Source organism: Monodelphis domestica, chromosome 8 (assembly GCF_027887165.1).
Source record: "Monodelphis domestica isolate mMonDom1 chromosome 8, mMonDom1.pri, whole genome shotgun sequence".
In the NCBI taxonomy this organism is placed as follows: domain Eukaryota; kingdom Metazoa; phylum Chordata; class Mammalia; order Didelphimorphia; family Didelphidae; genus Monodelphis; species Monodelphis domestica.
In genome coordinates, this window is record NC_077234.1 from 232,188,735 (window position 1) to 232,216,397 (window position 27,663).

Consider the following 27,663-nt stretch of genomic DNA (forward strand, 5'->3'; position numbering starts at 1 on the left):
TAAAATGACCTTCTTTAAAAGATTTTCTCATTGGAAAAGATTAGAGAGAAAAAATTGAATTAACTCTGAGGCTGTAGTAATCATCTTGGCTTTGATTTCATTGAGCAGAGTTCTCATTTTCAAGCTGGTCTCTTAGTCCAGGACATAAAAGGTGAGCTGCTTTGGTTAATACAGATTTTTAAAAAAACACTATACTTGGGGTCAGGATGCTGAGTTACAGTTGTACCTTCTATTACATAATGTTCATGTGACCTTGGGTAGGTCATAGACTTATAAGATCCTAACTTTAGAGGTGGAAGAGACCTTAGATTAACATCAAATCCAACTCTTTCACTTTATAAATTGAAGAAACTGAGATCTATGGAAATCAAATTATTTACCCAGTCACACAGTTAGTAAATGGCAGGTCCAGGATTAGAACCACAGTTGGGGTGGAGCTGATTCAAATTGGCTGGGAGAATGATTGTAAAATTTGCAGTGTGAGTATTTATACCTCAGAAATTGGCAATTGCTACAAATGAGGTCTTGATTTATTGTTTTGTTAATTGTCTAAACTTAAGGAAGTGATGGGGAAAATGTTAGTGAAATGTTAAATATAAATTAGTAATAATGCAGATGAAATCTAAAAATGTATGTCCATTTATACTGCTTTTTTAACAACATATTCCTGATAAGAATTCGGGATCTCTGACTCAAATCTGTACCATACTTCCCCTTAGATTATTAGAACTTAAAGAGAGTATATAGATGATTTAGTCAAACTCTCTCATTTGGCAAATTAGGAAGATGAGACCTCTGAAGGCAAAGTGACGTTCCCATGCTATTCTGACCCTTAACTAGTTTTAGCCTCAGATTCCTCATTTAGAAAAATGATAAATACATATACTTTGTCATCATTCAAGATTGCTACAGAAATCAAATGGTGGATTGTGAAAGCCTTTGAACCCCATACTACCCAAATGTAAAATATTTTGTTTATACTGTTACTATATATGATCTATGAGTACTGAATCAATTCATAAAAATTAGCTGAAATTTTTCTAGGAATGGAATTTCACTTCACTGAGAGACCCTCCAAAAATCATATCAAATAAGGTCAAATGAGAAAATTTTTGGACAGCACATAGTACAATGCCTGGCGCATAGTAGGAGTGATGTAAATGTTTTGTTTTGTTTTTCCCTTCTGTTTTCCTATATCAGTAGCCTATTGACACCATACTAACTTGCAAGATTTCAATCTAGCTGGTCTGAGACCAAAATTTTAGGTAACCAACTTTCAGAATTTCTGTTGTAGTTGGGGGAATGGCCATAGGAAAAATGTCCACTCTTCCTTCTTACTGTATACATAATTCTATTTGGTTCTTTCAACATTCAATATGTATCCTTAAACCGTTTGGAATGACCAAGTTTTTTTTAAAGGCATGGGAATAAGGGGGAGTGAATGGGATGAAAACTGAGATGGGAGATAAGAAGGGAAGGTAACTTGTGAAGAGAAGATTAAAAGAACATCAAGGTATTTTCAAGATAAATGTAATTGTGGTTTGAAATAGCAAAATAATCTGACCCTAGTTTCTGTTTGGGATAGATTTTTATATTAAATTAATCATAAAGGAAGGACATAGATTTGAATTCTACTCACATGCATTCATAAACAGTTTACCTATTGGACAAAATGGTTATTAATTACACCCATATTTAAATTCTAGGTTGATAGACTTCACATTGATTTCCTTCTTTTCCTGTGAGAAGATAAATGGGGAATCATAATTGTGCTAAAATCAGTTCTCAGCTTTTAGAAGGAGAGATTAGAGTTCCTAGAAAATGATGCTAATGTCAAAATCATGAATGTTAATACATGGAATCTAAGGGAAATAGAAGATTAGATTCTCACAACCACCAAAAACAGTAATCTCTCTCCAAACATTTCTGAAAAGATACTTTTTCTGCCTACAGTTCTTTATGACAAAACATTAAATCTGATAATATTCACTTTTCCTAACATAGTAACCATTAAATAACCCATAAAATGCAGTCCACAAAGTAAATTTGGTAACATGCAAAACACTTTTTTCACTAGTAATCCCTTCAAATTCTGTGATCTTTCATGCTAACATCTCATTTTAAAAAACAAACATTGATTTCAGACAATATTCACTTTTCATAACAAATTAAATCTATGGTGCTATAAATACTGTATAGCAAACAAAATTAAATCTAAAATATTTTAGTCTGAATCTTACCCTTGCCCTATGTTAGAAGGCAATGTGAAGTTGTTAAATACTTATATACATTATATACTAAACTCCTGTCAACCTCTTTACCTTGTCTACCCTCTGAAAACCAAGGGAGAGATTGATGGGACTTTAGTCACTGCTGTCAAAAGATTAAGAAACTGGTGAGGTCTCCACATCACCTTAAAAGTCAAAGGAATTATACAGTGATCCCTCACATATCACAGAAGTTATGTTCCAGAGACCTCTGCAATAGATGAAAATTCACAAAGTGGCAACATTATATTTATTTTATTATATATATATATATATATATATATTGTCTTTATAAACCCTTCCCACTCTCCTATGAACCTTTTCCATATTCTTCTTAACTTTTCCCATACTCTTATAAGCACTTCATATGCTCTTAAATATTTTCTAAAATACTCACAGTGATCAGATGTCGACACAAAGTGGACAAGGAGAGATGCTGAATGTGTGGGCACAATGTGGAAGAGCAAACAGACCAATGCTAGTCACTGAGCCAATCAGTGCCCAGGATACAGATTACAGTGCTGTGGTTGGTTGCCTTTCATCCCATCAGACAATAGTGTGCCCTGTATAATCTCATGTTAGCAAACTTGTGCAAGCTGTAGTGGCGTACTGCATTTCCATTGTTACAGTACATTATTCATCTGCAAAATCCCAGGATATAGTGAAAACTCAGTAATACAGACTTAGATTAAAAAAAAAAAAAACCTACATTGCAGTGAAGCTGCGAATAAGCGAACTGCAAAATAGCAAGGGATGACTATACTAAGCTTTGGGGGCATAATTGCAATGGGAAGCTTGAGTTTTCAGACAAACAATGAAAATATGCTTCGTGGTTCTAATACATGGGGTGCTCTTTACTCTAAAATGATAGAATGAAAAAGACAAGTATCTTATAGGCTACCAGACTCTCAAAAAGATTACACAGCATGCCTCTTTTTTTTTCTCTCCTATGCATAGCCTCAAATGTATAGGGTTGCCACCATGAAAATGAAAATGAGGTTGCAAATAAAGTCACACAAATGTTTAAAGTCCAGAAAATTAAATACCTGGATTTTGAGGACTGACTATTTAGATAACATATCTGGCAGGACTCCATCATTACTATCCCCAGATTCTGATTCTGAGCATAGAAGACTGGCACTAAGACCCCTGGCACTAAAACCCATGGTCATAACTCAACTCAGGTCTCATTAATTTACACCACACACAGATTAGATCCAAACATTAGGAATCAGATAATCTTTCTCCCTCCTGCGTGCCCCTTAGGATTCTACATACCCTGGAGTTATACATAATAACTAACCCAAACTTTGTTCTCTCACCCATATCTTGTTTTATTTCATTCCCTCATAAACCATTGTTGCTTTTTGATGTTTACCCAAAGTACACTTTGCCAGCTTTTTAGCGCTGTGATGAATTTTGAGATTGTGATCGCCTGGTATTCTATTGTTTGTGTTTCATTCAAAATGAAAACGTGATGCAGCAGAAATTCCTCACAGTGCCATAGATTTTGTCAGAATGCTAGTTGATTCATAGGTAGCTTACACATGCGTAATAAATTCACTGTTTCATTGTAACCCAGACAGCCTTAAATGGATTAGTCTTGTTCCCTTTCACTCGTTCAACTTGATCTTTCTGCAATGATCAGACTTGCCTTGCTAGAGGTTCTGAACTCTGAGAAAAATAAGCCTCCCATCATGTAGGATAGAGCATTCTGAGCTGGGCTGTGCATTTGGGTATAAAATGGAATTCTAGAACTAGAAGGGAACTTAGCCTTCATTGTGTCTAAGCTCCTCAATTTACAGATGAGACTACAGAGACCCACAGAAATAAAGTGACTTTCCCAAGGTCACAAAGTTGGTCATTGTAGCAGATATGGGATCCAAAGAAGGCATATCTTATCATAGAATAGAGACAGTTATTTTCAGGTGTTTAACTGATTCAGTTCTGTATGATGCATGCATAAAATACATTTGAAGTGAGTTTTAGTGCACATTCAGGGATTTACAATCCATCTCTGTTGTTTCTGTAGTCAATGAAGAAAAGAGAAGTTAGACTGTAGAGGAAAACTGAATAGCTAGATTATGCATGGAAAAAAGAAATACAAAAACACTTTATTACTGAAAAGCACTGTAGCAATATGGGGCCTAGGGACCAAGCCAAGAATGTCTTCAGTATGGGACAGCGAGAGAATGGTATCAATTTCGAGTAGAAACTGTGGCCCTTTCATTAAACTGAACATAAGGTTGCTTGAAGGCCACATACTGATTTAGAAAGATACATACAATATTAACATTATCTAGATTCGACTGTATTTTATTTACTTTGTTAAACATTTGCCTGTTACATCTTTATTTATTTTGTGGCAGTGTGTTTGACATCTCTCCTATAAGGAAACTCCCTGCACTCATACAGGTCAAGATCTACCCTGCAACTTAGAGAATTGCTTTACAGGGAAGCCACTTGAATGCTATTATGCTATAAGAAATGGCAAGCAAGAGAGTTTTAGGATAATCTAGAAAGACTTACATGAACCGATGTAAAGTGAAGTGAGCAGAACCAGAAGAACATTGTACAAGTAATACACTATGTCCTGATAAACAACTGTGAATGACCTAGTTATCCTCAGCAATGCAGTGATTCAAGACAATTCCAGTGACTTGTGATAAAAATGCTCTCTGACCTCTGAGAAAAAACTAAGAGTCTGAATGCAAACTGAAACAAACTATATTTCAGTTGCTTTATTCTCCTCCTTTTTTTTTTATTTGAGATCTCTTCCATAAAATAACTAACAGAAAAATGTTTTACATACGTAAAATCTACATCAGATTGTTTACCATCTCAAGGAGGGTCAGAAGAAGAAAGAGAATTTGGAACTCAAAACTTTTTAATGAATGTTTTTAAAAAATTATTTTTAACATGTAAATGAGGGGAAAGCATCTTTTTTCAATTGAAGCCACTTACTTGCCCATGGTAACTATGTATCAGAAGTGGGAGTTGAACCTCGGTTTCCTGGTTCTGAGGTCAGCTTTCTATACACTAGTGCGTGCGGTAAGCTATCATTAGCAGTATTCATGATTCTTTTCTTCTGTTTGTCTTGGTTTGTTTTGTCCACAGTCACATGACACAAGGGGTCACATTTGAAGACCCTCGATTTGATAGCTGCCAAATCATCCCTCCTGCTCCTCGACAAGTTGAGATGAGGAGAGATCCTGTCCTGGGATTTGGATTTGTGGCGGGGAGTGAGAAACCAGTGGTTGTCCGCTCAGTAACCCCAGGTAAGCAAACCTGTAGAGCCTTCCTTCTGCTGCCTGCCCCATCCCTTACTTTGGCCTGCTTTAAGTCATTGTACTATGAATTGTGAGGCATCTCCTTTAGCCCACAATTACCAGGGGCAATAAAACAGTTGGAATTCGAATGTTTTTGAAAGATTTCTCTTAAAAGAAATTTCATTCAGCTACACCTATTTAAACATGACATGGGCCAGTTTGGTTGATCATAAGCAAAATGGATTTGTGAAAATTTATCTTTGAACACTTTCCTAAAGTATGAATACATGATAGGGGAGACCACTGGCCTAGCTCTCATAGCTCTGTGAACCAATAGTAAATATCAATTCTAAGACAGACGCTAAGGGTTTAAAAACAAAAACATAAGTGTCTGAGGTTGGATGTGAACCAAGGTCCCCTGCTCTCAGGGCTCTTCCATCATACTGCAATGCCTCCAAATACTCATTTTATTTACTTACTTATTTGTTTACTGATTCATTCATTTATTTTTGAAAAGGAGAGGAAAATGTGTGTGATATTATTGGTGTAAGAAATTCCAAATGAGGAAAATACTTCTACCATTGTTTCATTTATCAATAAAATACACACACACACACACACACACACACACACACACACACACACACACACACCCCTAGAGTTTGCGGTTCCAAGGAAAAGAGTTTAAAGACCCATATTCTAAACTCCTGATTCAAAAGGAATCAAATGTTCTGTTTCTAACAAATTTCATCGAGAGCTTTTATAAGCAAAATCAAATTAATCAATGACTGCCAATGGTCAAAGTCTTGACTCATTTTACATCACTCTTCAGATTCTTATATCCTTCTGTGTAACAGCTATTTTTCTTCTTAATACAGTACTGGATGCCATATGATGCTTTCTATGGGGTGGGGAGGGAAAGGAGGGGGCTGAGATACATAGAAATAAGTTATAAAAATAAATCATGGCTGGTCATTGAATTGATTGGTGTTCTTAAATCTTTCAAAATTGGTTTTCTTAAATAAAGAATTTAGTGTAGTCTTTACCTGTTCTATTCCCTTTATTCTGCACCAGTTACTAAGAATTTTCCCAAATTTCTCCAAATTTACTTTTTGTCATTTCTTATGGTATAATATTGTTGGATAATTTGATCAGCCAGTTTCCACAAGATACCACTTTATTTTCAACAGAAAGTATTGTGAACAACTTTGCTACAATTAAAAAAAAAAACATAGCTTTATTTTTTTTAATTGTAGTACTAGTGAAATTGATTCTTTCCTGATCTACACATCTGGTTGACTGAAACGATTGATTCATTTTGTAATACTTGAAACATTTTAAGATTGTTCATGATGGGGAGGGGTGATATGGCATATATAATGAAAAGAGAGCTAACCTTTTAACCAGGACACATTGGATTTAATATGCTTGTATATATACATGTATGTAAACATATATACACATATAAATAATACATATATATACATAGGTATACATATATTTAAGCTTGTTCAAACCTAAAACTGCACTGGCTTTTGGGATATCATGTGTGCCTGTGTTTGCACGTGTGTGTATAATATAAATAATAACAATATCATTCGACTTTCTGTGGGCTGTAAAGCACTTAATGCTGAATACTTTGCTATCCTTGGTTGTTTGGCCATCATGAGTGCCCTCAGAGTGGTAATTTTGCTCTCATTTTCTCTGTTTGCACTTTGTGACTCTATATAATAAATTACCCTCTCTTGCCCTATTACCTCTTCTCAAATTCAAGGCCACTAATGCATGTGGGTAGGGACATCTGAGGTGCTGAGAATAAAAATGAAAACAAAGTAGTATCCATTAATTTTTGTCCATAAAAAGTTAGCTAAAATGTGTGGTTGCCATGCAAGGGGTTATACTGAAATCCCAAATGATTTCAGTGGTAAGACATAGATTTTTGCTTCTGTGAAAGAGAACTTGGTCTGTTTAATGAAGTGCAAAGATTGACTTCTTCCCTGAAGGGCTCCACTGATTCATAATTTGGAAGGAACAAGAAATTGTGTGTACAGAATTCATGTTTCAAATCCTTCAGATATTAGCCTTGTGGTTTTCTGTGGGGAGAAGGAGGTTTGGGCTAATAATGGGCATAAGCAGTTCTAAAATTGTACTTGTGAGTTAGTTATTTGGGACCTGGATTGTATTTTGCCATTAAAAACAATGTTATGCATGATGATTAGGTTCCCTGGATAGCCCTATTTAACTTCTAATTGTACTTGAAATATGGTCCCAGACTAGTGAACTTAATTGCCACATATAATAATGTTTGCATAGAAAAATGTGTTGATCATTCTCTCCCCACCCTCCATCTCCCAACTGTACCTCTACTGTATCCCTGGCAGATGAATTGGGGGTTCCACCTTTCTCTTCCCTAGAACTGTTTTTATACCTCCAAATACAAACACTGGTAACAGTTCCCATGATCTGGGGCATCACACAGAGGGGAACCAAAATAGGGTTTGAGTGACTTAAAACAATTCAGTTCAAGTCAACTAGCACCTTTTATTTGCCAGACATTGTGCTAGGTGCTAGAGATACAAAATCAAAAAGGAAAATACACATTGATCTCAAGGCACTCATTTATTTCCTATCTCATTTAACTACTATAAAACTCAGTAGGTAAATGAGAACTGTATTCAAAAAATAGACTTAAGTAACCTATAGGCTTGCTATTAAAAAAAACACAGGATTCTTCTAGGGGCTAACAGGGGTACCTAACTCTCCCTTGAGTCTGCTGTCACTACATTAGATATATATATATACTTGGCACTGGTCTCTTATTAGGTCACAGCACAGGCCCAGGCTAGATCTTCTGAGAGATATCATAGCTTATCCCTGGGCATGCTGCCCATTTTCCTGCCCAGCTCGCCAGTCCCTTCCCACTTTTTTTCTGACTCTCTGTTCTACTCTTCCTACAACTACCTCTTGCCAAAAGAAAGTGTAGGGTAAACCTGGTGGTCAAAATCTAGCCATTGCCCACATTTCTCTTCCCCAAAGACAGGCTAAACTAGTGTAGGGGTAGGAAAGAGAGAGCCAGATTGAGACAATAAGAAAAACTATTTATTGTCATTGATTTTCCCAGCCTCCTCTTTGCTCCTGCTGATACTATCACAGCAGACTTTCCTCTGCTTAGCAGCAGGTGCCATATGTAGAGGAAAGAGGGAGAAGCCTGGGAAAGACCGAGAGAGTAGAGAATTTTACATGAAGAGGAAAGAATGAGAAAAGAGAAAAAAGATTTACACATAACAGCTAAATTAAAGAGGGCATCTTCCTGAGTCATCCTGAGTGACGTGTCTATTTCAGCTTGAAACATATGCATCTGGGACTCTACTTGGTATCTGAAGTAATCACTTCAGTGTGGTGCATTCAAAGAACTCTTATTTTGAAACAGTTGGCAACTGGTCACTTACCAATGTGACTGAATCCTAATGGCATAAAAATGTGTTTTACCAGTATTTTGAGAACTCGTTCTATGAAAGTCAATACCATTTAAGCTTCACTTGGACACCTTGTACCATGGATACTGTCCCATAGATATGGATTTCTCTGCTCCCTCTACCCAATCCTCACCCAAAAAATTAAATATGGATTTCAGTTTGTGCCATTCAGAGATAGGATTCATGTAAATAAAAATAGAAAGCAATATGGATAAGAGGAAAGAACAGTAGACAAAATCAAGACACTCAAGTTCCAGGTCTGTCTCTGCCACAAATAAGCAATGTGACTTGAGCATGTTGTGTGTGACTTTACCTTTCTAAAAACTTGGTTACCAATAAAAGAAGGAGGTTAGACTTTGGTTGTTGTTTAGTCATTTTCAGTTGTGTTCAACTTTTCATGACCCCTTTTGGGGGCTTTTCTTGGCAAAGATGCTAGAGTGATTAAACACTTCCTTCTGTAGCTTATTTTTACAAATGAGGAAACTGAGGCAAACAATTTAAATGACTTACCCAAGGTCACAAACTAGTCAGTGTCTAAGACTGGATTCAAATTCAAGTCTTCCTGATTCCAGGTCTGGCAATTTATCCACTGTGCCTCCTAGCTGCTGTGGAGGTTAGACTAGGTTCTATCTAGCTCAAAATTTCTGTGTTTCTACTTTTATTGCATATAGGTTCTGTTGTGCCTAAAATCTCATTTGTGTTCATTGCTAAAGAATAAAAAATAAAAGCACCATTGACATTTGAAAGAAAAGGCTTGGATTGTATCTCTGTGAGTATTAACATCTGGGTGAAAACTGAAAAATTCAATCAAATGTCAAGTCTATCATATCATATCAAGTTCCCAGACACTTGGAAGCAATATTCTACTTCTCACTGAATGATATTTTCTATCTGTTCCAGATGTTTAGCTCAGGCAGATGTGGCTTTACCATATGTAGCAAAACAACAACAAAAAAAATAGACTTCAGAAGCCAAGAAATTATTCACTTCTAGCTCCAGAAAAATAGTATGTCAGAGACTGAAACATTGACTGTGCACCTAGGGAGAAGCCCTTTGTTTCTAGCAGCACCCTGATCCATTTTCTATAGAAGATATCAATTCTACAGGAGGAATTTTCTTGTGCTGAGGCACAAGAGAAGAGACTGTCAGTGTGTTAACAATGATCGGCTAACTGGTACTTAACTCTCATTTGTCTCCAGGTGGCCCCTCAGAAGGAAAACTTATCCCAGGAGATCAGATCGTAATGATTAATGATGAGCCAGTCAGCACTGCTCCGAGGGAGAGAGTCATTGACCTTGTCAGGTAGTTGATCCATTTGTGACTTTGTCCTGTAATATACAAACATTATTTCACTGTCCTGCCATAGAAATTGGCAGAGGAAGACTTTCCTATGTGAAAGCCAAAAAAAAAAAGTTCAGTTTTAATGAATATGCAAATAAGTGTGGGTAAAATCGTCCACTCTGCACCATAATGGAAAGAAACGCAAGGTTCTTTTTCCCCTTTGGCAAAGTATGGGTCTCACCTCATAAACTCTTATTTCTATTATTACATACAAATTGGGCTGTTTTTTCTTCCTATTTTCCCCCCAGGATGCCAAAGTGCTCTCAGTTTATCATCAGATGCTAAAATATCTAACTTCTGAACCAATCTCAAGTGAAATGTCTAAGAATAACTGTACGTCTTTGTGTCTGTGTGCATCTCTTTGAATACAGACATGCCAATTCACTCAGTTCTTTTCAGCTTTGAGTATATAATCCATTCCTAAATTTTCAGAAGAGTAAACAAGCCAAAAATATGATTGAATCCACTCACATGTGCTTAGGTTATTTGGGGGGACATCTTGGAAGTGGCTTCATTATTTCATGTCTGATAATATAATAGAAATGGCATTTGTCTTTTTACATAAGTAGTGAAATGACGATAGCGCAATCCTCTTAGGACTTCATTGGTATTCAATGTCAGCTGAAGATTAAAGCAAACAAATGAAGGGGGAATTATTGAGAATTCAGAAACTTTCTAGTTGAAGTCATGATAAATTACAGAAATATATTGAGAGGCCATGAGGTGTGATGAAATAAACATTGGCCCTGGAGTCAAGGTTCAAATCCCAGACCTGCCACAATCTGTGAAGTCTTATTCAAATAATTCTTAGGACCTCTGTTTCCTAATATATAAAATAAAGAAAAAGGTGTTGGACTAGATGTACTCTACAAACTCTTCCAGCTCTGATTCTAAGATCTTACATGATGTTTGAATGTACTATGAAAGTAATCAGCCAACAAGCATTATATTGTCTACACTGCAGAGTTGGCAAACCTTTTAGAGATTGCATGCCCAAACTGCACTTTCAAGGCACCTTTGAGTCCCCAGTATTACCCCAGAGAGTAGAGGGAGGAAATGTTCTCATTGGGCTGTTGGGCAAAGGGGCAAGGCAAGCAAAATATGTCCTCAGGCTCCGTAGAGAGGGGGAACTGAGAATCCCCCTCTAGCAGGCCAAAGCATGCATGTCACACCTTGGCCAACACTTCAGTGCCTCAGGAACTGTCCTATGTACTGGGCATGCCTAGACTAAATAGTGAAATAAGCTTTGCTTTTAAGGAGCTTATGATGAATGATGTTCATCTTTTGAGTAGTATGTATGCTAAAAGCTTCTAATCATGGCTAAAATAAAAACTAAAGGAATAGAAGAATTGATGATACAGTTGTAGATTTCTTTAATATTTGGGGTCTAATGGTTTCTACCAATTAAAATAGGGACATTTCGGTTATCCCTCTAATTTTTGTATCCATCAGGGCCTCCCCAGCCAGATCCCATAAAGGAGTGGAAGTCACAGAACAATGTAGAGATAAAGTTTTCAAAGCAACATCTCATTCTCCCATATGCCTTTGCTTGAGCATGGCAAAGGGAATATATATACTTGACAACCAAACAGCTTCCCAAAAGCCAATTAGAATTCTTATTCCCTCCTCCACTTTAGTTTATACAGGCATGCTACTATCGTTCCTCTTCCTTTGTCATTATTCCAAACTTCTCTCCTCCCCTCCAAAAAAATATCTGATAACAGATGCTCTTTACCACCTCTGTGAACTAAATTGTAAAGTTACTATGGAGCATTTTTCCATTATCTCCTTTCTCTGTTGATTCCAACTTGCTTTTGCCTCTTAGAAGTAAATATAATTCTTCATTTTTTTTACTTCTCTTCTTTCCATATTTTCCTTCTTTAGTCAGTTTTAGTTGCCAGACAAGTAGTCATCAATCCTTAAAATGTTGCCCCACAGTCCCTACCAAATAAGTGTTGATGAAAGGACAGAAGTCTTCCTTAAGTCACAGGCTCCTATAAGGCATTAGATTCTTGTTGTACTTCAGGTCCTTGACTATGTGTGAGTCTTTTCTTGCCAAGGTTCACTTGCCCAAGTCCTGAGCCAGTTTATTTCCTTGACTGTGAAAACAGCATACATTTTTAGAATGATAAGGGATACCCTTGAGGAATCCAGGGATACCATAGAGCTGTTTGAGAGAAGGACAGGCCTAGGCAGCTTTTCTCCCAAAACCAGATCAGCTAATCTAGATGGTTCTTGGATAAGGGATACCTGTCTAACAAATCTTTGGACAAGGCAAAAATATGGAAGTTTCCCTTTGATCCTGAGCCCAGTCCCTTGCACATAGTGAGCATTTAAGTGTAATTTCATTCACTCAATAAGTCCAGGACTTTGTGAATCTCCCCCAAGTGGCCTGGAGCTCCTTTCCAAAGCAATAGAATCAGATGAGCTTCTTAAGAGCCCTCTAAATTTCCCTTCAGCAGTCAATCCCAGCTATTTCCCATTTAACCAACACCCCAGAGAAGGTCCTGAGCAGTTGTATTTGTCTACGCATAAGGATTGAGTAAAGGGATGCCCCAGGGCTATACCATGCCTCACAGAGCACACTTTGAAATGTTTTGGTGTCCTAGTGAGGGGGCTGGAATGTTGCCCATTCTAGGCTGCACCTGTGCAGTCCAGTAGGGAAGCAAAGCATCCTTTCCCCACGCATGAACTAAAAATGGTCCCTGCTCCAACATCTTGGGAAATCACAACTGACCTAGATTGAAAGTGGTTTGGACATTTTGCTTTACAGCAGGAGCAGAATCACTGTGATATGTAGCCATTAAGCTTTACACCCTAAGGGAGAATGAACAAAATGGTAACATTTGGTTTTTAGTTGGGCATAACTGCACAACAGAGACAAGTACAAAGTCCTGTCAGCCATATGGAAGGGTGTGACAATTTCTTAGCAGTCTTTCCAGAGTCATTCAAGAGAAAACAAAGACTTTTCCTTTATAACTCTATGCATCATGGAAGAAAACAGCATATTTGTTCATGAACTAGTTAAAAGGCTAATAGAAAAGTAAAACACAAGTATCTGGTTTATGAATATCAAAAACCACAGTGTATTTCTTTAAATTAAGCAAGTTCACAGAAGCCCACTGCTAAATAAGATTTTAAATCCTGATGATTTGGGGGGAAAAAGGCATGAGGTCACTTTGGTTCTAAGAAACAGCATGGTATAGAGGATAGACAGTTGGCCTTGAACCCAGGAAGAGCTGGTTTCAAGTATTGCCCTGGCATATACTAGCTGTATGATCTGGGGCAAGACACTTAGATTCTCGAAGCTCTAGGCAACTCTAAGATTGTAAATTGCCAAGAAGATGCAAACCTCCACTGATAAAAGTATTTCCTCCCTGGGAACTCTTTACACACATAAGATCACAGGTCCATTCCTGTCCTTAAGTGATTTTTTATTAGGGCAGTTCTCATTGAGGTTTATGCTTTTGACTTGAAAGTTAAACCCACAAGCTTCTATCATTAAGGATCTGAAACAGTTTTCCTTCTTTAAAAGGAGGGAGTGAGAAAAATAGTTGACATTTATACCAAGGCCAACAGTCTATGTTTCTGCCTTTTTCTCTCATTAGAAACAGTGTGGAACTAATCAAGTAGCTGGTGGTCTTTTTCTCACAGCATCAGAATGATTGTTTTGCATCAGTTGCCTTTCCAGTGACTGTCATTAGTAGCAAAACTCCTCCTGGATTTTCTTTCCCTAATGAGTTTTCCACTATAGTATGATGGCATTCTCTTAAATAGCTTGTTTCTCATACCAACTTTAATAAACCCAAGCACTGGGGACTCAGAAAAGCTCTTGGTATTAGACACATTGATATTTCATTGAGCTTCCTTTCCATTCTGCAATTTTAACATTTTAATTCAAAACAAGGGAGTCCTTGTGATCTAACAGTTGCCCTAAAACAGCGTGATGTTGACGATGTTATCCTTCAAATTAATGGGGAATTCTCCCTTGTTTGGAAATGAAGCAGTCTCCATTGAGCTCAGGAAAGATCTGGCAGTTGCCACATTTCTTGCCTAGTTTATTTTTACCTTAAAGAATACTACAACAGCTGGGATGAATGAGGATGCCCGAAGTCTTGAGCTCATATAAGAGTCAACTGAATCTTCGGGGAAATCTTACCTGCTTCATTTCCCATCCTGCTTTTTTTTGGCCCTGGAGCAGCATTAAATTGAAGCATGCACGTTTTCGTTTTGAGACCACGTTTCCTAAATGACTTTGTGGGGCTTATGGTCCCATTGGAAATTGGAAACTTCTTCCCATTAACAAGCACAGCACGTTAGCACTCATTAGTTGAAGTTTTGTTCAGCCTGGGTTACTTGTATGCTCATTGGGTGAGGAAGTTTGAGAATGAAGCCCAAAGCCATGGTTACAGAGTACCTATTTCTTCAATATGGATTTAGATGTTAGCATTTATAAAATATTCAATAGTTAGGTCATTGTGTTACATTATATTGGGTTGGGTTGTTAAGAGGAGTCGTATGTGGATTCAGATCCCATCTCAACACTTGCCACGTCACCCTGGTGAAGTCATAAACTCTAAATGCCTTAAAACTACAAATTTCAGGGAAGGCCTTGAAAAGACTTTCCTTACCAGTAGCACCCTATCTCAAAGAAATCTCAAGTCTCTGCCCTCTCCCTATATTTGTACAACTTATCTTACAGGGCTGTTATTAGAAGCAAATAATATAACAGAAAAATACTTTTTAGCCTTTAAAATACTATATTAATATAAGTCATTATTGCTCTATAAGAAAAGGATGAGGGAAAAAATAGGAGGGAAAGGCAAAAAGATCACATTAAAGTAGGACTCTTGTGTAGCATCTAGGTGGCATGGGTGCCATACTAGGAGACAGGAGCACCTGGTTTCAAATGTTGTCTCAGACATTTACTAGCTGTAGGACCCTAGGCAAGTCACTTAACACGAATTCCCTCAGTTTCCTCATCTATAAAATGATCTGGTAAAGGAAATGGCAAACCCCTCCAGTATCTTTGCCAAGAAAATTCAAATAAGATCACGAAGAGTCAGTCAGACATGACTGAAATAACTGAACAGTAACCATAACTTATGTAGCAACCCCACCTTGTGAACAATAGGTTCTATATTTAGTCATTGAATGTCAGAGTTGGAAAGGGTATCAGAGAGCCTCTCAGTCAGGATCCTCATTTTCAGAGAAGGAAACGATGGCCCAGAAAGCTGAATTGCACAGTGCCATCTAATATGTACCTGGTACAACTAGAACTTGAATTTTTCTTTCCTGATACCCACTCTAGTCTCTAAGCTTCTTTCCAGTATAATTCTATGAACAATTCTGTTCCTCTTCATTTTTAAGCCCTTTTTCCAAAAGTTACCACTCTCCAGCCTACTTTTCTCCTGCCCTGATAGTACTTCCCTCCTCTCGAAGGTGAAAACAAGTTATTGTGGGTTAGTATAACATATCACTAAGGACTTTACCAACTCATATATGGATAAAGTAATGATCGATGATCTCCCTGGTGTATTTCTTCACTTATGCCAATTCTTTTGGTTCTAACACTCCATGAACTCCAAAAAGGCACTTTTCCTATCTGTACTCTTTCCTGCTCGGAAAGATGGAAGGGTTAAACTAAATGACCTCTGACATCCCAGCTCTGCTATGAAACTCTGATCTGGCCATACCTTCTTATCCTGTCAAACTCTTTTATTTTCCCCATAAAAAAAATTCTCTACAAAATTCATACTAACATACTGGAGTCTTTCCTATAGATTTATATTATTGAGCAATGAATGTGTGCGGTTCATTCTTGTTTTTGAAGAGGTCCAATAAAATCTCAAGGTGAGGTCTTTACTTGTCGTTGAATTAGATTTAGGTGAGTCTCTCTTTTCCAGACTACTTGAATATCCAGCACTTATATTGAGTTGCCTCTGAAATTCTTTCATTGTTAGGTGTTATAGCCTGTTCACTCCTGTTGCGCACCTTTCTATTGCCTTTTGAATGATCTTCAACTCTAATTCTTTTGAAAGTATGATATTCTATGCCATATAACATCATGGAAAATATTTGAGGTGGGGGGAGTTAAAGGACTGTACCTCTTAGTGCATACAACTCTATCAAAAGCACACTACAGATCACAATTCCAGAGTTCAAGGTATCCACTATCCTTTCTTAGCCTCTCCAGTAGCAGAGATTATAAGTGTAATTCACTATATCTAGCATAATCATCTCTTAATTGCCAGATCCAATATTTATTTCTGAACCTATCTACTCCATTTCACACTGTTGATTAAAGCTAATTATTATCCTCATGGACAATCTCTTCTTTTGAGTTTTTGTGACTTTGCTCTTCCCTGATTCTCATCATTCCTGACTTCCTCTCTCTTGTCCTAGTTTATCATACATATCATTCCTCTTCCTGTGAGTCATACTAGTTTCTTCTTCTTTTTCCTTCTTCTTCTTCTTCTTCCTTTACTTCTTCCTTTTCTTCTTTTTCTTTTTCCTTCTCTTCCTCTTCCTCATCTCTTTCTCTCTCTCTCTCTCTCTCTCTCTCTCTCTCTCTCTCTCTCTCTCTGTTTTTGTCTCTGTCTCTCTCTGTCTCTGTCTCTGTCTCACTCTCTCCTATGCAATTGACTCACTAATCTATCTATAGAGCCTCAGTCTCTCCTCCTCATCCCCTGGAGTTCCTGGCCCACATCATAAGATATCTATGAGATATGTCAAACTAGATATCTCAGGGACATCTCAAATGCAATATTTCTAAAACTAAACTTATTTCAACCCTTCCCTCTTCTAAATATCCCTCTTTCTGCCTAAGGCACCACCATACTTCTAGTTCCGCACATTTATATCCTTAATATCCTTCACTCCTCATTCTCCCTCAATATCCCCCCTCCTTCATTCCCCTTACATAACTTCCTCCTTTCCTCTCCCAGTATAGCCAGCCAAAATCTTTTTGTTTCCATCTCCATAGCATCTCTCATAACATCCAACTACTTCTCTGCTCATACAACTATCACCTTGGAGATACTGTCCCACTCAATACATTATGGTGGCTCCCTATTATATCAAGAATCATATCAATGATACTTGTAAAAACCCAGTTGAATTGTGCATTGGCTATGAGAGGGAAGAGGGAGGAGGAGAAGGAAAGAGCATGAATCATGTAACTATGAGAAAATATTCTAAAGTAATTAATTAATTAACTAAAATTTTAAATAAAATATAATACCACATATATAGGAGAAAAAAAGAATAATCTCTTTGAAGACAAAGACTACCTTTTAATTTTGCTTGTATTTGTATCCCCAGAGGTGGGCACAGTGCTTGGCACATAATAAATGCTAATTTCTTTTAAAAAGAATCATATAAAATTCTCTGTAGCTTTTAAAGTTCTTCACAACTTGCCTCCAACCTCTTTCCAGTCCATTGAACACTTCTCATATTCTGTGATTCAGTCAATCTGATCTTCTTTCTATTATTCAAATAAAACATTCTATTTCTCCATGTTTTTACACTGGTCGTCCACTATGTCTAGATTACATTTATTTATTATCTCTTCTTTCTCATAGAATTCTTCTCTTCTTTTAAGACACAATTCAAAAAACACTCTCTCCCTGAAGCCATTCTTGATCTTCCCTAATATCTTCCCTCCCAATTTACCTTAGGTTAATTATTTTGTGTATTTCTCTCCATATATTATACATACTTACATGTGTGTGTGTGTATATACATGCACACAACACATGTCTGTGTGTATTTATACTTGTTTCTCCTATTAAAATACAACTTCTTTATGGATAGGGATCATTTCATTCCTTATATCCATAACACCTAGCACAGTTCCTCTTACATAGTGGATACTTGATAAATTCTTGTTGCTTGATTATTGTAAAAAAAAATCTTTGTTTCAAGCAGAAACTTTAGATTACACAAAGCATTGCATAGTTTCCCAAAGGCAATTCATTCCACTGTCCCCTTCCTGTTAAATAATCAATCCAGTTCATGGCTTATGAGATAGATCTATCCAAGATACACACCACCGTATAAAGTACTTCTGTATCTCCATCCAATTACCTTTCAAAATCTGGCACATAGACATTCTTAATTCACTTTGATTTTCTTATATAGGCAGTTAGACTGAACTTCCTTCCATGATTATGGTTGTCATTTCAAAGACCCTGCCATATTCAGCAATATGACAACAGTAATTTTTTTAAACAGGAACATCTGGATCATCACTGTCTAAGAGGAATCCCTAGCCATTCCCTATAATCAATTCCTAAACTCTAAATTGTCATAGCTAGATGGGATTTCAGGTCTTACTTCTTGTTGTTGGTTGTTGTTTAGTCATTTTCCATTCATGTCTGATTCTTTGTGACATTTCCTTCTCCATTTCTCATTTACAGATGAGGAAACTGAGGTAAAGAAGGGTAAGTCATTTGCCCGGAGTCACATAGCTAGTAAGTGTCTGAGCCAGATTTTCAACTCAGAAAGATGAGTCTCTCTGGTTTCAGGTCTAATTCTCTTTCTAGTGTGCCACCTCACTGCCCTCTTATTTCTTGAATCTTATCCCTAAATTTGATAGACAAAGGTAGTGACCAGTGCTGTATAGGTAAGGTAGAATGTTGGTTTCATAAAACCCAGAGAACAATGACACAATTAAAAATCATTTGAACTTTTCTATGAATGGATATATTTCAGGGTCAGGGTGGCCTATCAGAGATCTTTCCACTGGAGGTTTTGATGCTCATAGATAAAGAATTTCCAGTGGTCACACTGGATTTCTCCAGCCGTTGCCTCAAAACTAATATTTCCTTACCTGTCTGTCCCAAGATTCCAAGATACTGGGAATATACTATTCCCTCAGGTTTCCAGTAGTCTCAGTTGTGGCTTTAATTCTTGGGCCCTACCTCCTCCTTTCCCCTTCAGTGACATGAATATGTTGTCATTCGTTAAACTAGCCATCTATAGCCAGTTTTCCTAAACTTTCTGCTGCAAAAACCTTTTGACATTTAAGACATATTTTGACCAAAAGGCCATCAATTTGATCTGAATTTGTCACTCCCTTTTACCTGCCTAAAGTCACCACACATTAGGGAACAAAGTGACTTGGCTCACAACAGAGTCGATATCTTTAGTTCTTCTTCCATCAAAGTGTTTTAAAGCATTGCATTTCTAGTGGAATGAATAGCATCAGAATAACCCCATGATGCTAAAATAGCCCATTCAGTTTCATCACCACTGGGGGAAATTGCTACTGTACCTTTTCATCAGTTTTGTCATCTGTCTGCAGTATATACTAAGCTAAAAATTTAGGTCTTGCAAAATAATGGGCTTTTTATCTAGCTCTTCAGCCAAAATGTATCTTAATGTCTATATCTTATATGAGATAAATTATCTTTCTCCTTAATAAAATATCTCATTTTCTGTACTCTGAGAGAAGTAGAAAAAACACTCATCATTTTAATAACACTGTAAAATTCTCTCTAAAAATTGGCATCCTTTTCTTTTCTTTAAATGGTACGGGCATTTTTAAAACTCCCTTTTCAGCATTTTCTTAAGAGTTATATTTTGCTTCTAGAAACATTTGTGTTTCTTGGTAGATTATTTTTCTTACCTTTTCATTGTTTTATTATAGAAATTTATTTTTCTTAAGAAAAATAAAAGGGTCTCTCTGAAACCAATTTACTGCTATAGTAACAGCATTTTGGTTTTTCCTCTCTCCTCTAAAAGGGATATAATTGCAGTCATGAAATTATACTAGTTCAGTTCATTTCATGGTGTTCTGTGTTGGCAACTCTATCTCACTCTTTGAAGTATTGAATTTTTTAATTAAATAATTTTTAAAAACCTTTAAGGAATTCATGCATTTTGGAAATCACCATTTCTTTCTCTTCACAAATGTCTTAAGAATCTTTTCCCTAGACATTTACAATCTGCAGAATTAAATGCAGACAATCTCCGATTTATGGTAGAATATAAGCTCCTTAAGGGCAAGGGACTATTTCATTTTAGTCTTTGTATTCCCAGAATCTGTCATAGCTTTTGGCACAGAATAAGGGCTTAATCAAATACTCATTCTTTGTTTGATTGGCTATAATTAAACTATACTTAAAAGACTAATTTTTAAAGTTGATTTTTTGGAAATGTAACATTTTCCTATAGAAACGGTATTGTGAATGATGGTTATTTTCCAGCCTAAATTGCTTTTGCAAAGAAAAAATAATAGAAAATGATAGTTATAAATGCACAAATGAATAAACTTTTTGTTGTCCTCTGACCTAGAAATCTATCCACCATTATATTGCTAAGAGAAAACTCCATCCTTAGCACATGGCTAGGAGGAAAGCTAGTCTTGGGTTTAGAGATGATATTCACATATTCAGCCCTAAAGAAATCTGGACAAGAGAAAATGTATAATGGAATCAGCAGTAACTTCTTATTTACCATTTCCCCAAATACCACCTAGAAATCTAAATGTTTACCCTCTTAAAACCTTAAAAACCTAAAGGAAGTGAGACTGGTGGTACTTAGAGAATTGTTTATATTTAGCTATGTTGATATGTGAGAGAATAATAAATATGTGGACTCTGAGGGACCTTGAAGCAGCTTAAATTTCTGCTAAGTGCCAATAGAGCTTGTGGCCCTATTATTTGTGTATATAAGGCATTAATAAATTGGTTATTCTTAAGTATTAGAGTCTTTATATTTTAATAATTACTGCAAATATAAGTAATTAATGATCAGAGTTATAGAAGAGACTAGAAGAAATGATTGTTATTATCTATTTAATAACTACTAAAATATAATTAATGATCAGAGTTACAGAAGGGACTTTAGAAGAAAGGACTATTGTAATTTAATTCTGTTGCCTTCATTTGACTGAGTTCCTCTACTCTGCATCAAGTAAAATATTAAATAAAACATCGTTATATAGTCAGTTTCTCAAATCCTAGAGCACATTGGGGAATATAAAATACTTTTCATATTAGGAACTAGAAACATGATTGAGATTTGATCTTCAGAATTAATTTCTTCTTTATTCCCTTCAGTGATAGAAATATTTGAATGCTTTAAAGGAGAAATGGTAATTGCTATAAGATAATGTGGCTTCATAATAACATCATAATAGCTGACACTTGTATTTGATCCTCATAATAACCTTATGAGGTGAACACTATTATTATTCTCATTTTACATATGAGGAAACCAAGGCATGTGAAGATTCCTTTTTTGAATTGTATGCCCAGGTTCAGACATCTAGTAAGTCTAGGGTCTCATCTGAGTTCAGATCTTCCTGACTCCAAGCCCAAGGCTCTATCCACTGCATTACCTAGATGTGTCATCAAGACTAAGACAAACCAAGAGTAGCAGGGTTGTTCAGTGGATTGAAAGCCAGGCCTAGAGATGGGAGGTCCTGGATCCAAATCTGGCCTCAGACACTTCCTAGCTGTGTGACCCTGGGCAAGTCACTTAATCCCCGTTGCTTAGCCCTTAGCATTCTTCTGCCTTAGAACCAATACATAGTATTGATTCTTAGATGGAAGGTAATGAGTTTTTTTTTTTTTTAAAGTCAAACCAGACTGGCGTTATTTCCTTTTTTGGGTTGTATTACTAGCATAGATGACCTGGATTTCATCAAAACATCTGATCCAGTCTCTCATGATATCCTTGTAGGCAAAATGTTTGTTTACATTTGTCTGAAACTTGATGGCTGACTAGATCCTGAGAATCATGATTATGGTTCAATATTAAACTAAAAGTAAATCTTTAGTTTAATGTTTTAGGGTTCTGTCATTAACATTTATTGTCTTCCACATTTTATCAATGACTTGGATGAAAGGGTAGCTGGCATATTTATAAATTGTGTAAATGACAGAGCTAAGAGAGTCAGGTTTTATGTATATGTGTGTATATGTATATATATATATATACATATGGGGGAAGAGAGAGAGAGAGGAGAGAGAGAGAGAGAGAGAGAGAGAGAGAGAGAGAGAGGAGAGAATTATAATCCACATTCATACAATAGACCAAAACTAGGTGTTAAATCTAATTAGGATCCTATATCTAGGTCCAAAAAATAGAGAAGTATAGAATGGAGAAAATATAACTCATAAAATAATTTACGTGAAAAGGGTCTGAAGATTTTAAGGAAAAGTTCAATTATGAGAATACAGTGTAACAATGACAAAAAAAAAAGAAAGCTAATTTGATCTCAAACTGCGTTAATGGATATATAATATCCATATAAGACAGGGTACCACCACACATCTTTTTAGACCAAATCTGGACTGTTCTGCTTAACTCTAGAGTTTGTTAAAAGGAAGGCACCAGTATTATATGGCAACTTGAAACTATGGCATGTGAGAAATACAGTTGAAAAATGGAGGATCCTTAGCCTTAGGAGGAAAGAGAAGAAGGGAGCAAGCATTTATTAAGGCCCTACTATGTGCCAGGCACTCTGCTGAGTGATTTGCACGTTTTCTCATTTGAAAACAATAAAACACAGAGGATAAAAGCTGTTTTTAAGTTTTTGAAACAGCATCAGAAAAAGAAGATTCACAGACTAGTTTTGCTTGGTCCTGGGAGGTCTTAGTAAAAGTTGTAAAGAGGCAGACTTGACTCAGTTTAGTTCCTTTAAATGCTAAGATCCTATGATTCTAATGTAATTTTGTTTCCCATAATCTAAGTGAAGAGAGCCTTACTCCTTCCTGTTATTTCAGAAAGCCTTGTTTCTTCCTGTCAGGAACCAGTGAGGAAATAGCTCCTGGCTCTGCTTCTACTAGGAACATTAGCCCTCTCTGAATCAGTTGCCACTACAGATGGAATTGTCACTGACTATCTGATAGCTCCAAGTCAAAATGGGCTTTAGCTCCCTATATTCTCCCTTTCCTCTTTCCTAAGCTGTCCTGTGATTTTTTCTCCAGCCAATATCTCCTTCACTTGCCTTTTCTCTCATGAGTTCCTCCCCTAGCACTTCAAAATTTCTGTGCTGAGAGTTCCTGTCATCTTTCCTCTGCTCACCCCCCATGCCGGTAGGACACATGGATATCCTTCTACACCAGTGTAACCACCGATAAACAAAGTATCATACTAGTAAGAAATGATGCAATTTTTTTTTGCAATTTCTAGGCAGAAATCAAGCTATAACTTCTCATACTTGTCCTGTGAGTGAGAGAAAATTAAGTTAAGAATTACCCAACAATAACCTAAAAGCACTTTAGGGTCCTTCAACCCCACATGTTTTAAATGTTTTACCAAACATCTGTATTGCTTTGTCGCATGAAAAATTTCTCTTCTGATATAACAATTACTTGATATTAATATTAATTATTTATAATTAGGTTAAGTAATTTTATATTACATTTGTAATAATTAATGTTAATTAACAATTAATTAAGGCATGAAATTATGATAAGATATCAATTACAATTTCCATTTATATAATATCTCAGTACTTTACAAAGCATTTGTTTTGCTCCTAATCACCCCCTGAAGTATCTTACACAAAAGCTATTTTCTCCATTAAAGAACTGAGGAAACAGGCTGGTAGAGATTAAATATCTTGTCCAAGGTCACATAGATAGACTAGAGCAGAACTATGACTGGGACGTGTTTCTCCTGATTCTTAAGTCAAATGCTCTTTTCACTCAGTCACATTGCACACTGTTCCACATGAAATATTTTTGCCCTATGAGGCTACTTACATATAATTCTATGACCAATTTCCTAATCACTCCCTAAGCATGCTGTCTCATCTGATGAGGCGCTTTCTCCCAGGACTGCCTTCCTCACCAAGGACACGGGGACAAGGCCAGCAGAATTAGCCTTCCATTCATAGCCAAATAAAGAAAGAAAAGCATTGCCTTCTGGTTCTTTGCTCAGTAAGCAAAAATGAAGCCCTGTACTTACAGTATTGCAAGAATTTACAAATGAATTTCAAAAGGAGGAAGAGCAGCAATAGTAAAGGAGGGCCCTGAGACTAAAGAAGCATATATATATATATATATATATATATATATATATATATATATATATATATATATATATATATTCATTTATTTATTTATTTAAGTGTGCTGTCAAAATATGAAAAAATATATAGACGAATCTTCCATAGTTCTGCAATCATTCTGAAATGAAGATATATTCTGTTTGCTTTCTTTGGATTTAAGAGAAGGTAACTTTTCAGACCATCACAAATAATCAATAAACAAACAAACAAACATTTATTAACTGTCCACTGTGTGCCAGTTATTGCACTGGTATCTAGGGATAGAAAGACACACAGCCCCTGCCTTAAAGACTTTGCAATCTAAATGAGGAAGATAGCAAGAATGGATGGTTGGATGGATGGATGGATGGATGGATAGATGGATGGATGGATGGATGGATGGATGGATGGATGGATGGATAGGTAGATAGATAGACAGACAGACAGATAGATAGATAGATAGATAGATAGATAGATAGATAGATAGATAGATAGATAGATAGATAGACAGATAGATAGATCTGTCTATCTATAGATAGATGTGTGTGTGTGTTTTGGGGGGAAGGAGTCATCCTTCATTTTCAAAGAGAACCAATGGCTTCACAGAGTGATGTCTTGACTTGTATGTGAGTTAGAGTTAAGTGAGGCAAAGTTTCAAAAAGGAAAGGCTTTGTGTAGAAGTAGAAGGCTGAACTTCAAGGAAACTTTGAATTCTAAAAGGCAGAGATGAAGAGGGAATGCATTCTAGGCATGAGGGGAGAGCCAATTCAAGGGCAGGAAAATGAGAGATGGGGTATCATGTATGAACTATTAAAAGATCTGACTGAGTAAACTATAGTAAACATAAATTGAATTAATGCATGATGTGGCTGGAAAGGTAGCCTGGAGCCAGGTTTTGAAGGGTTTTAAATAACAGGCAGAGTTTATATTTGATCCTTGAAGTAATAAGGAACCACAGAGGTTAATTGAGCAGAAAATTCTAGTAATTATGAGTAGAGAGAATGGGATGAATGAGTGAGGTATGGAAGAGGTATAGTTGATTTTTAAAATTGGCAGTTCATAGCAAATAGCTTCCTAACTTCTCTCCCTGCCCCCAACAAAGATATGAATGAAGACTTTACAGTCTCCCAGGGAACTTAATGAGATTGGTGCCAGTACTTGGGGGAGAGGAGGAGCTTTACCTATATACTGATTTAAAACTAGTTCAAATAAAAGTGCATAAATTTTAAAAATTGACAATTGATTAGACTATGGAGAAAAGAAGTAGCAGTCAGAGAACAGAGAGAAGAAAGAAAGAAAGAAAGAAAGAAAGAAAGAAAGAAAGAAAGAAAGAAAGAAAGAAAGAAAGAAAGAAAGAAAGAAAGAAAGAAAGAAAGAAAGAAAGAAAGAAAGAAAGAAAGAAAGAAAGAAAGAAAGAAAGAAAGAAAGAAAGAAAGAAAGAAAGAAAGAAAGAAAGAAAAAGAAAGGCCAAGGGTATTGGCACATACTGGTAATCTCTGCTACTATGGAAGGCCAAGGGTGGTGGCCTTGAATTACAGGATTCTGAGCTGCATTGAGATAAAGTCAAGTGAAAATCTTCATGGAGACTGGCATTAATATGGTGAGACCCAAAGAGTGAAAAGCCACTAGACTCTCTATGAAGAGATACACACCAGCCCATGTTGGAAAAATGGAGTAGGTTAAAGCTTCAATGCTAATAAATATAAGGAGATGGCTCTTCACTTATAGCCAGGGCAAAATAAGGAAATCTATTCTCAAACATATACACTGAAAATAGAAGATTTATAAAGAGAGGGCATTGATGAGGGTCAAATGCAATGCAGAAGTCAAAATGGATGAGTATTGAGAATAGGTTATTTGATTTGTCAAATAAGAGATTATTTTCTTTTTAGAGGAAACATTTTCAGTTGAGGGATAAGGTTGGAAGCTAAATTGGAAAGGATAAAGGAACAGGAACAGGAAAAAATTGGAGGCAAAAAATATAGAAGATTTTTTTTCCTTAAATATCTGGCTAAGAAAGTCAAGACAGATATAGTATGATAACTTGAGGGGAAGATAAGTTCTACTGAGGATTTCCAAAAGATAGGAAAGACTTGGGCACGTTAGTAGGTATGGATCTAGTAGAAAGAAATTAAAGAGAAAAGGGAAGAAGAGGATAATTGAGAACAATCTACTGGTGGAAACAGGAGATGGGATCGGAATTACATGAAGAAGGATTGTTCTTGGTGAAGAGAATGCTGCTTACTTCTTCATCAGAGATAGAGGTAAAGAGATATTTCTTCAAATGAGGTATGTACATTTTAACCCCTATCAATATATCAGTCAACACTTACTGAAAACTTGTGTTCAAGGCACCATCCGAGGTGTTAGAGAGATTTAGACTAGATGTGACTAAAATGGAGCAGAACTACAATAATTCCCATGGGCCATTGATAACAGTGCAGAGAAATTCTTGGGGGAATTAATAGAAGGTAGTCATGAAACAAGTGTGTGATGGAGGTCATTTCCAAGGTTCATGACCACTAGGACAAGAAGATAAGTCAGGACACAATAGAAGCAATTCCTTTCAAGAGTGACAAATCAGGTCTAAGGCAAGCTAAACTAAACACTGAATTGGAGACTAGGAGTAGCCTCAGTAAGCTACTCAGCTAGTAAGTAGCAGGAAGTCCTTTAAGAACAGCAAAAGTAATACAAAGGATTTTTTTTCATACAATTCTAAAAATCCAACTGATGCCAAAACTCTCTTCAGTGAAAGCTTCAACCCTTCTCATTGCTATTGCAGACAGAATGCATAAGAAATCTGGTTCCATCTAAGCTTTAGTCTTTTGAAAGATCTGATTTCCCAAACTCTGATGGGTGGAAGAGGGATGAAATGCCTTATTCAGAGTTATAGCTGGGATGGTTTTGTGTTGTTTTACTATTCATTTCTATCTTGATTAAATGCTTTAATACTTTAATAATTTTTCTTGTCTAAGTCTCTTAGCCTGGTAACTAATTGAATGCCGAGATCTGAATTCATTTCAAATACTTCCATTTTTTTTTAATTAGATGTGAGCAAGTGAACCAGAGGGAAAGGTCGGTTATGAAAAATACCCACAATTTGAGCCTGATTCTGAGAAGATTCAGCATTAGGTGGACCATAATCTAACAATGGCAAATAATAGATCATACTTACAAACAAGCTAATCCAGTACAGGATATAAAACAAATGGGTAATTATAATATAATATAGACTCTGGTAAGAGTCATAAAACTCATCCCATGGGTAAAGATGTGCCATGATGAAATCAGTAATTGTACAT

At 36.4% G+C, this 27,663-nt stretch overlaps 1 protein-coding gene across 3 annotated transcripts in view; it reads left to right on the plus strand.

The window, feature by feature from the left end:
- Positions 1-27,663, plus strand: part of FRMPD4 (FERM and PDZ domain containing 4) — a 742,306-nt gene that overhangs the window by 610,759 nt on the left and 103,884 nt on the right. For all 3 annotated transcript variants that reach the window (XM_056808256.1, XM_056808255.1, XM_056808257.1), the window contains 2 exons: positions 5,385-5,545; positions 10,212-10,314. In XM_056808256.1, coding sequence (XP_056664234.1) covers positions 5,385-5,545; positions 10,212-10,314 — 264 coding nt within the window. The remainder of the gene's footprint in view (positions 1-5,384; positions 5,546-10,211; positions 10,315-27,663) is intronic.